Source organism: Hippocampus bargibanti, linkage group LG22 (genome assembly GCF_051943395.1).
Source record: "Hippocampus bargibanti isolate YZ-2025 linkage group LG22, ASM5194339v1, whole genome shotgun sequence".
Lineage (NCBI taxonomy): Eukaryota > Metazoa > Chordata > Actinopteri > Syngnathiformes > Syngnathidae > Hippocampus > Hippocampus bargibanti.
Genome location: NC_142755.1, coordinates 2545001 through 2557628, shown reverse-complemented (window position 1 = coordinate 2557628; position 12628 = coordinate 2545001). Strand labels below are relative to the sequence as shown.

Genomic DNA, 12628 nt, shown 5'->3' with positions numbered 1-12628 from the left:
TTTATGAGTGTAATGTGACGCGCCGTCGTGACACGCCTTGTGCAGCGGTTTTTGCAGCGGACCCCCCAAGGAGGAGAAGGGGAAGGGAGACTCCATCAAGTTTGTGGCTTGCAAGTCCTCTGCAAGAACGAATGTAACAGGTATGATGCACAAAACAGAATTTTCACCAGGTTTGTTTACAGAGTGTGAGAGTTTTAGAGAACTAGAACCGTTATTTGATTACAAGCCCTCCAAACAAGGCGTTTGTTTTTCCTCATGAGTATGTCATAATCTGATTGTTTCTCTCATGTTGATGCACTTGACGATAAATTGAGCGATCGTAACAAGTCAAAACAATCAGTAAGTAAACCAAATATCCCAAAATCTAATCAAAATGCAATTTCCTCCATTTTATTGAATTTTTTTTAATAAAGGGAAAACTAATTGTTTTCTTCCTTCCTGTTAAACTGCACAGTTCATGTCACTTTGACCTCACTCAAGTGTTCTCATGGAATGCAAAAGGATGTGACAAACTATGATCAAAAGCAGAACGACAGTAATTATTTTTTTGCATAGAATGCAAATTCATTACTGGTCAGCGCAGACTGAAAGAAACGTTGACAGTTACGTGTCATCCATCTCAAGCGTCATTATTTCACTTTGAGCCAGCCTAGCAAGAAATGCAAAAATCTGGTTACAGTAAATTTGCACTCTGCTTGAAGGGAATGTGGCATGCATCTGCTTCACATCACAGGAAAAAAAGCCTTTTGACTGCCGATTGGACAAACAGCCGTGTGGCGTCTTTGTCATCATTCGCCATCATCTATTGTCTCACATGCACGATCGTGGTCGTCTGTCTGCACCTAGACTGCAGGTTGAGACATGGTCCATGACCTGCAGGCTACCTGTCTGCCTCCGCAAGTAGTCGCTGAAGGCTCCGTTCTATACCTTTGGAGGGTTTTACAGTACAGTTAATAGCGGTAGTTGATGAAGTAGTTAGAGCAGTTGTTTAAATACTATTAAGAGTGTCGTCAGGTTCATTCCATTACGAGTGTGACTTGATAAAAATGTTTTTTTTTCCAAATTAGGCTAATTCGGACGTGACGGTTCTGCGCACCTCTGCCTTTCACAGTACCAAGCAAATTTACTTTGCTGGCAAAAAATACTTTACGTGGTTTCCAGACATGCATGGAATTATTGTGCAGCCGTTCTATCTCCGTACGACTCTTCTCTAAACTGCTAACTGACCGACCGGTGAGCAGACTGATATTGCGGTTAGCCAGATTGCTGAGATTTTGGGGTAATTCGGGACTGAGGAGCAATTTTACATCACATCGCCATTTTTAAATCTGATTTTATAATGGTGAGATCGTACAATTACAGTTTATTCGTCTGATGCTTGCATCCTGGTTGATGATCAAGTTGTCGACAAGCTTTAGTCATAGGACATGACATTCCTTCAAATTTATGGATGAATAAATAACTTCCATTGATGACTTTATCAAAACACAATTCAATGCCGTATTCAGTGCCAGATTCATTTTTTTTGTCACTGCATTCCCAGGGGGAATCATCAAAGAGGCAAGCGGGACATTGTTGCCACTTCTTGACAAACATTTCCTCCCGTTTCATTGTTCCACTTCACTGTAGCCTGAGCAGCATCCATCTTCTTTACTTTACCTGCGTTGCAGCCAGGGCTAACTTAGTCGTCCGATTGATCAATAACAAAGAACACATCGTAGAAGATGGACAACAAAAAAAATGATGTTTGTTGATAGTGTGACTGTCTTGTTCGAGGCTGGACATTTGTTCCAAACTTACCCAAACAATATTTAAATGCTTATTTCTTTTTATTTCAGTAACAAAAACAGAATCGGACAACTGTGGGTCAAATTCTTCCATGCTTTGCTTTTCTGATCAGCAACCTCATCCAGAAACCGACCAAGGTCAAGTCCCCCTGGACCTCAAGGTGGATCTTATCAGGCTTGTCCATGTCGTGGTGGATCCTCACTGGATGTTGGCAGAAGGATGGATTTGGGTGTTGATCTCACTAGCATCACTTCATTGCAGTGCTTGCAACCCCTGTTGACTTCCCCCTCCCTGATCTTCCTAGGAAAGCCCCCTGTCATCCCCCGGGGCTTCCCTGAACCCTCAAGAGGGACTTAGCAGAAGTATAGCCTGTCTTGCTCAACCAGTTCAGAACACAGAATGTTATTTGGTGGATGCTTTATTTCTGTTCCTGCTTAGTTTGACTTTTTGATTGGAGGTCAAAGAGCTGAACGCAGAACTGAGTGACGTCCAACGGAAGAATGTCAGAAAGCAAAAGTGACAGCAAAGCGGTGACGTTCATAGCTCCGACATCGCCATCGCTTCAAAACCTCCGCAAGAATGTGAACGGGTCCGCCAGTTCGGACACGCACGTGGTCGAAAAACTGGAAGGACACCTGGAGGGCCACCCGGAAGTCCAACGGCGACGACGGCGGCACACAATGGACCGAGACTCCAAGACGGCCGAGCATCGCTTCTTCCGTCGGAGTGTCATATGCGACTCCAATGCCACTGCCTTGGACCTGCCCAGCAAGGGGGCTGTGATCCTTACGTCGCCGCTGCACTGCGGGGGGGCGTCAAATTTATTAGCTGCTCAGCCCTCGAGGTCTGGACCCATTGAGAGAGACTCCCGGGTGGTGCTCCAGGTGTTGTCTGTAGAAAGCGCCACTCCTCGGCCTGCTTTAAGGCTGGGCGGAGGATCTGAAGAGGGGTCAATCCAAAACGCAGGCCGGGACGACGTGGCAGATAGAAGTCCAAATTGTAGCGTAGTTGTACATCATACAGAACGGATAAAAGAACGCGGCTCGCCAGCTTTGGATGCCAACAACAAAACGGGAGACAAACAAGACGAAGCGACGCAGGAGGTTGCAAAAGATGGAAAATCGCCAGAGGGCATCGCCACCAGTCCTTCCGAAGACAAGGAACGGGAAACAGAACTGGCCAAGGCGCGCGCCGAGCAGCGGGAAGCCGAGAAGAGAGTGCAGGATGATATCGAGGAGGCGGAGACTAAAGCGGTCGGGACGTCGCCGGACGGACGCTTCCTGAAGTTCGACATCGAGATCGGAAGAGGTTCTTTCAAGACGGTGTACAAGGGCCTCGATACGGAGACGACGGTGGAAGTGGCGTGGTGCGAACTGCAGGTATGGCCTCACTTTTCGATTGTTTCGCTACTTTTATCCAAGAGTTGTAATTTTCACTCAAATTCCAGGACCCACAGAATATAGAGTTTTAGGACGACATAAACAATCAATACAGCGTTAAAAACCTTCGATTATCTTCTTTCACCCGAAAAAAAAAATCATTTCTAGCTTATTTGGTTATGCCAGACGTCTCACCAACACTTTATCGGCACATTTCCGCAAGAAAAACACAAAACCGGAATAAATTCGTGAATGGCGCCTCGTCATACTTTCAATTCCCGAATTAATTCGCGGAGGGCAGTGAATGAGTTAACTTTACAACTCTCAAAAAAAAAAAAAATACAACGTCATGTTGCAAGTGTGTGATTGAAATCCCAAGACTGACTGTCAGGCCTGTTAAGTGTGTTAAAAAAGAAGTGCAAAACAGCACGGTGGGGTGGCACATGAGCCGCCACAGGATGCTCTTGCCGCATTGTTGTGCACTGATGCAACGAGTAGGACGTAGCGAGCTCATTTCCTGGATGCGCCCTTTTTTTTGCGCGAAAATAGCATAAAAGAGAATTTGAATGAATTTCTGGTATCCCCGTAAACGTCTGAACATATTTGTTTTGGTGCTTATAGTTCACCAAAACCAGATTAGATAAGACTACCCCCTCTGTGGGTCCGAACAGGATTCTTCTAACCTCATTCATTGTGTCACAAGACGCCGCTCGTGGCTCCCGCAGTCCCAACAGCTAAAACCAGCTTCGCCTGATGCCGCTCGCGCGCCTTCGAAACGCCGCTTTGTTTACCAGGAAACAAACATTGGTCTCCTGTCGTGTGCCTTCTCATCTGACTCCCTGCGCCCGGCAGGTGGTTTGCGGGTCGCTTTAAAACGTGACTTGCTCCATTCTGTTGAGTATTTCCTGGATTAGCGGAGTGTATTTAAACATGATCTATGGGGGGGGATGCGTTATGTAAGAACGGGAGGCCCGTTGCGGAGGAAGGTAAGTCGGTTTCCGGTAGATTCTTAGTCTGGTCCCGTTTGTGGGTGCACGAGGGCTGGACAACTGCTGACATGTGGCCTAAGTAAAGTTCCATGGATGGAGACACGTTCTAATGTGCGGGTGGGTGTGGGGAGTTCCAAGGTTGAAACATGGCAGCCTGAGGCAATAGTTTTACACTGTATTTTTATTGCAAATTAAATACATATATTGTAATAATAATAATAATAATAATAATAAATAAATAAATAACGCATACATACACACATACACATAACATTTAAATACATCTCAGTATAATAATAATAATAATAATAATAATAATAATAATAATATAATAACTTTCATTTATAAGAGCCTTTCAAAACTCTCAAGGTCACTTTACAGTCCAGGGTAATAGCCCTTACCGCCTCAAAATTTTTAGATATGATCAATATACATATTTTCATCGATGAATGTTCTAATTTCAAGACATCTGTCGACATTATATTTTTATATTTTATGGCTAGATTTTTTTTATGAATATTTTTTCCTCCATTTTTGTAATTTACTGTATTTTATAATATTTTTCTAAATACAGTATTAGAAGATATATTAATACTGTAATTTAACTCATTGACTGCCAGACAATGTGCAAAAATGTGTCCACTCCAGTGCCAGGGTTTTTGTCATTTTATACTCAAATTACAGGGCCCACAGAATATTCAGTTTTAGGAGGACATAAACATTCAATGCAGCGTAAGAAACCGTAGACTGTCTTCTTTCATCACAAAAAAATAGTTAATTCCGAAGTTATATTTGTCTGGAGTTATCTGATCTTGAAATGAGGAGAGCTGTACAAAAGGCAAATGCTGCCCCTCGTGGGAGGAAAAAAACATTGCCAGAGGTCTGACCAAAGCTTCAAACGCACACCCCCCCTGCAAGAAAAACCCGAACAAATTGGGGAATGGCGCTCCCTGTCATGCTTTTCATATCTTAATGGGAGAGAATACTGTAATTTAATGGTGTAATGAGTCTGAGTATTTTTTAATGTATTTTATCTCTATTACCACTATTTTCCCTCATTTGTTTTTTTCATTTTTTATGTTTATCTGTAGATTTTTTTGGTCTAGCATTGTTCTTTTTTTCCCCTTAACTACACTATACTCAGTTTTTCTGTTGGTTTGCATTTTTTTTGTACTGACTCCAATTAGCTAACCAGTGACGAACACTATGATAGTACGTATGATCCACATCAATTTACTCCTTGAATTTATGCTCATCTCTGAATGCACACAATATGGTGCAATTTTAAATCCGAATGGGTGGTCTACATTTTACTCTTGTGGCTTCCAGAATAATCCAAGGATGACTCAAGGTCGAGCGGGATGGTTTCCATCATCACCATGTGAGGAAGATTGCCCAACAGATACTGTAGATGCAACCATGAAAGAGCCCACTATCTTATCTTCATGCTAGTTGAAAAAAAGGGAAACGTCCGTTTTCAAAGAGCATTTTTTAAATGGAAAAATGGGATACAGGGCGGGGGGTGAATTTTGAAAGGTGAAAAGCAGCCCCTCTGGATGCATGTCGTCACTGCCGATCACATCGAGCATGTCCAACCTTTTGCCCGCCATTTGTGGAGTGGGGGGGAGGGGCGCAGTTTGTGTGCGTCTACATTTGTGTGACCTTTAGGCTCGTGAGTTCCATTGTGGGTGTAGACCTTGAAATTTCCCTCAATGGCAACACAAGGCAGATTATCCCCCTACACCCCCACCCACACAGACTATTACTTCCACACTTTGAGGGTTGTAAAGGGTCTTGGGGGGGGGTTCACTGTCTCTATCATAACCGCCTTAAAGTAATGTTTTTGTGAAAAGTGCCATTTTCGTTTTTTGTGATGCTGTCAAGTGCGTGCAAAGAGCGAGAAGTGTAAATTTAGAGCACCTCATTGTCAGCCACGGGTGTGCGGACGTCACGCTGAGAGATTTTTAAGAGGAAGGAGCTTGTAAAAAATTTTGACAGCCGCTGTGTGGTCAGGAGCTACATGCTAGCTTTAGCGGGGCAGTTTTGGTGTGCCTCTTTAATGCAATGAAGCCTTTAAGTTTGAAAAATAAATCTGTTGGATAATGAAAGAAATGTCATTGATGGAGGCTGGAAGTCGATTGAGATGCCGGTCCAGATTTAATAATGTCCTCCAATCCATTCGCACACAATGGATTCTCTGTGGCGCTCAAACGAGCTAGTATCATGTTGATCACTTTTAACTCCCCAGTCGATCTGCCCGCCAACGATATTGAGTGCAAAAAAATGGCGTCCTGCATCTCGTTCAAAAATAAATAGAAACGGGGTCCTCGGGGAGGATTGAGTGGGGGTGAAGTGAGGCGCTCAGATTGAAGGTTCGTATTTCTCTGGACAAATAGCAAAAGGCAGCTAGCTGAGTTTGATTGATGGATGTGGACATGTGTCATAAGGCTCATACAGGCGTAAAATGATTTTTGCAGGTGGGATATAAATGCCATCCGAAGGTTTATGGTTTAAAAATAAAAAGGGACTGTTATGAAAAGGTCCAAGAAGTGTTTGTTATTATTGCTGAAAAAGAACTGAAGCATTCCTTAAGATTTAAGCGGACGCCGGGATTAAAGAGTGCAAAGTAATTTTCAGGTTAGCCCAATTTGGTCATTTGTTTTTAGAGTTTAGATTAATTTGGATTTTCCGGTGCTCTTCCGTGTTTCAACACCACCACCACCACCACCACCACCTTTGAACAGCTGCCCCCATTTCAAGCTCAGATAACTCCGTAACTTGAATTACACATTTTTTTATGAAAGAAGAGATTCTAAGGTTTCTAACACTGTATAGAATGTTTATGTCGTCCTAAAACTCAATATTCTGTGGGTCCTGGAATTTGAGTGACAATGACAAAAACCCTGGCATACAATACCCTGGTATTGGATTTTGCCCATCCGCCCCCCCTTTCAACCTCAGATAACTCAAGACCCATATAACTTAGCAATTAACTTTTTTTTCTGACAAAAGAAGATAGTCTAAGGTTTTTTTACGCTGTATTGAATGTTGATGTAGTCCTAAAACTCAATATTCTGTGGGTCCTGGAATTTCAGTGACAATGACAAAAACCCTGGCACTGGCGTGGACACATTTTTGCACCAATGAATGAGTGAATTGTCTTTTTATTTGTTTTTCAATTTACGTATGCACGCTTGAGTTAGTGTATTTCATAAAATGGTTGGAAATAAATCCGTGTCGCCGGCTTCACAGAGGGAAATGCTCTTACAGTTATTGCGGGGCCATCCTGCGTGTGTTTTACAAGGTGAAAAAGGGACAACGAACGCATCAGGCAGATGTTAGATGGGCTTGTACAGTACAGTGAAACACGATGACAGGGCTCAAGCTCTGTTTTTTTTCTGCATACCCCTCCCCACCCCCACTCCACTCCTGCATAAGCTCTTGCTCTTTGCAATCAGATTTGTCATTTAGGTCTGCTCATCTCATTATTACTTTTACTCATCTACTTGTGGCACCATTTTAATCCGCATAGCAACCCCCCGTGATGGATGTGGCTGTGTATAATTATGCTGCCCCCCCCTTGTTGAATTCAAATATTCGGCTCCCTTTTGTCCCCCTTTTCTGAGAGGGGGGTTAGGGTGCTTTCACCCTCCCAAATTCCTTACATTCCTCTGATAAGATGTCATTGAATAGTTTGTGGGGCGGGGCCACGTGGTATTGTGTCCTTTCATTACTCTGCGTGCATGTGTTTTTATTTGACACTTAAGGAAATGAAAAGGGTGGCGATGCCAAAACCTCGATGGACATCAATTCAAGCGGCTCCGCAGGAACGACGCCAAAACGTTAGCGCTGGTCGCGGCCAACAGCTGCAAGCGATGAACCCGTCGGCCGTCGTTCCTGTCAGCCCTTGAATGTTGGTATTTATGGCGGCGGGATAGCAGAGTAAATTACTCTAGCAGTATTTTATTAGCTTTGTCCGAAAATAGAGCGAGAGAGAGAGAGAGAACAAAGTCCGATATCGAGGTTTGCAACGGCTCAACGGTCGCATTGTCTCCTGCCGTCGGCCTCGACTTGTGTGGGCCAAACGTGGGACATTTAGGGAAGGGACAACAAGATCCTTTCCATGCGCCGCTACTAAAAATAGCATCAGAGGCGTGGAACAGCATCCGGCGAAATGCTAAAATGAGGCGCACCGCATTTACTGAATACTTTTTTTTTTAAACATTGATGAAAAGGTTTCTTCTGTGCTTCTTTGAAGGTTCGGATGTTTTGCTTCTCATCCGAAGAGCTTCATCAGCGAACTAAAATTGTGCTGGTCACTTTTTTAAACATTGTATTTGTGCAATTTGCTCATTTCTGGAGTATTGGATAAGGCTGTCATACATATTGAGCATATTTATCAGCTTTGCGCCGCGTCTGAGCCTCTCTGTCACGTTTTCCTCGTCGTCCACTCACTCACTCTGTGAAATGGGGAAGTTCCCAGCCAGATTAGTCGGAGTCAATCCCTCATAAAGCGGCCTTTGCGTGACGCAATCGGTAGCGCGTGAGGTCATGCGGGCGCCACCGTGCCGTTTTCAACTTGCGACGGCGGGAAATCCCATCTGTTGGATCTTTCATGTGGCTGCTTGCGTGATTTATCAAGTCGTCATGAATCCTTCGCACGAGCCAGGCAGCAACACATCACAGGTTTTTAAATGTTCAGCAACGTATGAAGCGTGTCCAAAAGTCCATGGTCTCCAGTATGAGCTGGTTGCCATCCCCATAAAGGGGCTTTTGCGTTAGCTTTCATTGTGCTGCTGGACTTATCGGAGAAATTAGCGATGATAAGACAGGAAGTGCTGACCGTGGCCTTACGTGTTTATCTCACAGTAAAACTGGTCAAATGTTGATTGTGAATATTGGGTAACTTTTCTTACCTTTGTTTTGTGAGGCTTGACAAAGTGAGATATGTGGCCATATAATAAAAATATGGACTTGTATCAATCAATCATTATGTCAATACGGTGGACATTTACTGCTTTTTTTCGGTGTGTGAACTGTAGTCACCTGGGAGCTGTTTAATACAACGAATATATCTTGTACTCACGTACAAGATGGTCACCATTGCTCAGAAAGACGCAGTAGTATTTGTGAAACTTCGTAGGGGATAAATACTATATATATTTGATTGGATCGGATGTATCTTTATTCATCTCGCAGTGGAGACATTTACATTTCACAGCTGCAAAGTTATGAAAGGAAGAGGAAAGGAAAGAAAGAAGTAGAAAAACCAAATATAGGAGCTGCTGGAAAGGCTCTCGTGACACCATCTTGAATATTGTGTATTTATTTTTTGCCCTGTAGTGCATGTTGTTATACAATACCTGGTCTGCATGTTTTTTGGCATTCTCCATTCTGGCCTTCACTCATTCACTCCCAGAACATGTGCAAAAAAATGTGCCCACTCCAGGTTTTTGTCATTTTCACTCACAAATTGCAGGACTCACAGAATTGTGAGTTTTAGGACTACATAAACATTCAATACAACCTTAGAAACGATAGACACTCTTCTTTAATCATAAAAAAAAGTGTTAATTCCTGAGTTATATGGGTCTGGAGTTATATGAGCTTGAAATGGGGGCGGCTGTACAAAATGCAATCCAATATATAATACATATTGATTTAGATAGCGCTTTAATAACAGCTGAAGCCGTAACAAAGCGCTAACATGGACAAAAGGCAAATGCTGCCCCCGCATGGAGGTCTGACCAGGGCTTTATCGGCACCCCCGCAAGAAAAAACAAAACCCGAACAAATTCAGGAATGGCGTTCAACGTCACATTTTTTTAATTCCCGGATAAATTTGAGAATGGCATTGAATGAGTTAAAGCCCTTTAATCATTTTTGCTCTTTCCGTCCACAAATGCGGCGCAGCTCTCATGAATGATTACAAAGCCGAGTTGAGCGAAGGGTCGCTCGTGTTTGTTTACCACTCGTCGTCCTTTATGTGCGCGTAGGCACGCGGGCAGCCTCGCCGTGTCTGTTCATTGTGTCGTCGGATGATGAACGGCCTAACCTCATCGCCCTGTTGTTGACCTGCCCTGGAAGAGGCGGGGGGGGGGGGGTTAGACGACGGAATGGGGAAATAAAATGTCAGATTCCAGGACATTGAATGACCCACTATTTATAATTGTATTTTATGTATTTATATTTATTCATATTTATTTATTATTGTATCTATGCTTGTCTGTGACTGTAAAGTGTCATTGAGAGCTTTGAAAGGCGCTTGACAATCAAATGTATTATTATTATTATTATTAATAATAATAATATTATTATTAATTTAGGAATTAACTCTTTTTTTCTGATGAAATAGGAGAGTCTAAGGTTTCTTACGCTGAAGTGAAGTAGTCCTAAAATTCAATATTGTGCGGGTCCTGCAGTTTCAGTGAAAATGACAAAAACCCTGGCACTGGAGTGGACACATTTTTGCACATCATCTGGTAGTGAATGAGTTAAAAAAACATGGCCATCGCAGAGCTTAAAGCTATTTTGAAATGAGTTCACCATTTGTCACGGAGTCGCAGACAAAAGATGGGATGAGGTGCAGACGAGGTGAAGCTCGGATTGAGGATGTGCACGCTTAATGGCATCGTGAGCAACTAATGGACTGTAAGCTCCCTCGTGAATTGATGCTTGGCCCATTCAACCACCTGCGCACTTTAGGAAGTCACAACCACGCCCCCTTCCTCCTACTTCCTTTTCACTCCATTTCCAGATGCTCTTCAAAAAAAAACCTGGGGGGCAGCGTTGCGCAATATTTTTTTTCCATTGTGGCGATTGTTCGTTAGCTAAGCGCACATTCGTATTGCGTAACAGGAATTCTGTCCAAAACGTCACGTGACATGACGACCTGTTGTCATGCGAGCGCGCTTAGGTATCATGTCGTACAAATGACGCCTATGTAATTTATGTCATGCAACACTGTCACTTTTGTTTTTTTTGTAGCCTGCACTGCTATTAGCCTGTCAGCACATCACGCTAACGTCGAAGATAATTTAAGAAACATTGTCAGTCACAAACGGGCTCTTGTTGTGTGATGAAATCGCTTGGAAAAAAAACTGGACGAACTGGAGTTGAGAGCGATTTGTAATCTGTTTACCGTTGTGGACTTTTGGCTTTTTTTTTGGTATTTGTTTTCGATGTACAGTGATACCTTAGCTTACGAACATAATTGGTTGCCAGACAGTGTGTAAGGTGAAAAGTGTGTATCCTAAAAACTAATTTCTCATAGGAAACCATTAAAATGAAAATAATCTGTTCCCAGGTCCCCATAAAACATAATTATCTACTTTCTAATTTTCTAAGCCTTAAAACTACACAAAATATACCTTATGTTATGTATAATAAATGTGCTATGGTATTATAATTAAAGAAATAAACTGTACTGTATAATAAAGTTGTTTTATTTACTTTTGTGATGGTCGTTGATGGCTTAATGGAATCGAGTGGCCGGTTTCATCAGCATTAAACACTTGATGAGGATCGTAATCTTCTTTCACCATCTTGAGGAATGATCCCTTGCAGGTGCTTTCTCTGCGATCATTTTATCTAGTTCCTCATCAATTGTGTTCTGTTTAGCTGGGTTGATACCTTTTTGCATCAAGTGTACAGATGGCTTGTGGGGGTTGTTTGTGGAGCCTGATTGATGGGAGATTTTAACCTTGCAGTCTACACTCTGCCTTTGAACTATCAAAGTTGAAACTCTCTCACTGTCGTCTGCCTGTCTCTTTAATGTTTAAACCACCCCCCTCACTTCTGCGTTCTTGACCAATCACGTGGCTTTAACCGAAGACTGGGGGCAGGGAATAGAGGACAAAAACAGTCGGCTGCCATTTTGTTGTTAGAAGAACGGGCTCGTTCGCGAACGACACATCACTCATTGAGGCAGCTGTGGATGAAAAAAGTTCGTATGCCAAGGCAAAGTTCGTAAGTCAAGGTCAAATTTTCATAAATGTTAACGTTCGTAAACCGAAAAGTTTGTAAGCCAAGACGTTTGTTTACCGAGGTATCACTGTATTAGGTGGCAAAAGTGCAGGGGTTGTTATTCAGGTAGCAAGCAGCAGCTCGGAACTGCTGACATTTCTTTGCGGGATTAAAGCTTAATTTTTTTTTCTATTTTCTCGAAAATCTGCTTCCAGTTGCCCTGCTCTGGAGGGCAATGTCCTTAATTAGCCCAAACATTACCCGCGTTTCGGCTCACCAGCTTGAAGCGGATCAGAAGGATGATTTAGAAGAGAAAAAAACAAGTGGCTGGCGGTGGTTGAGGACTACCATAAATCGCCATGAATGTGTATATTGAGCAATCAACTAGCCTAAGCTAGTTTATCTCATTTCAACAACAAAAATATGTCATTTAACTCATTCACTGCCAGATGATGTGCAAAAATGTGTCCACTCCAATGCCAGGGTTTTTGTCATTTTCACTCAAAT

General features: G+C 42.8%; 1 protein-coding gene and 1 long non-coding RNA gene across 6 annotated transcripts in view; one reads left to right on the top strand and one right to left on the bottom strand.

Annotated features, from left to right (window-relative positions):
• Positions 1-2: 2 nt before the first annotated feature.
• Positions 3-12628, top strand: part of wnk1b (WNK lysine deficient protein kinase 1b) — a 43527-nt gene continuing 30901 nt past the window's right edge. For 4 of the 5 annotated variants that reach the window (XM_088988782.1, XM_088988780.1, XM_088988781.1 and 1 more), the window contains exons 1-2: positions 3-140; positions 1839-3167. In XM_088988782.1, the coding sequence (XP_088844908.1) occupies positions 2289-3167 (879 nt within the window). In that variant the 5' untranslated portion in view covers positions 3-140; positions 1839-2288. Of the gene's footprint in view, positions 141-166; positions 1234-1838; positions 3168-12628 lie in introns of those variants that run through there. The other variant, XM_088988778.1, reaches the window with a different exon arrangement.
• The window catches only part of LOC148881600 (uncharacterized), an 8002-nt gene continuing 5298 nt past the window's right edge, over positions 9925-12628 (bottom strand). The window contains exon 3 of the long non-coding RNA XR_016113670.1: positions 9925-10236. This is a non-coding gene — a long non-coding RNA (uncharacterized LOC148881600). The remainder of the gene's footprint in view (positions 10237-12628) is intronic.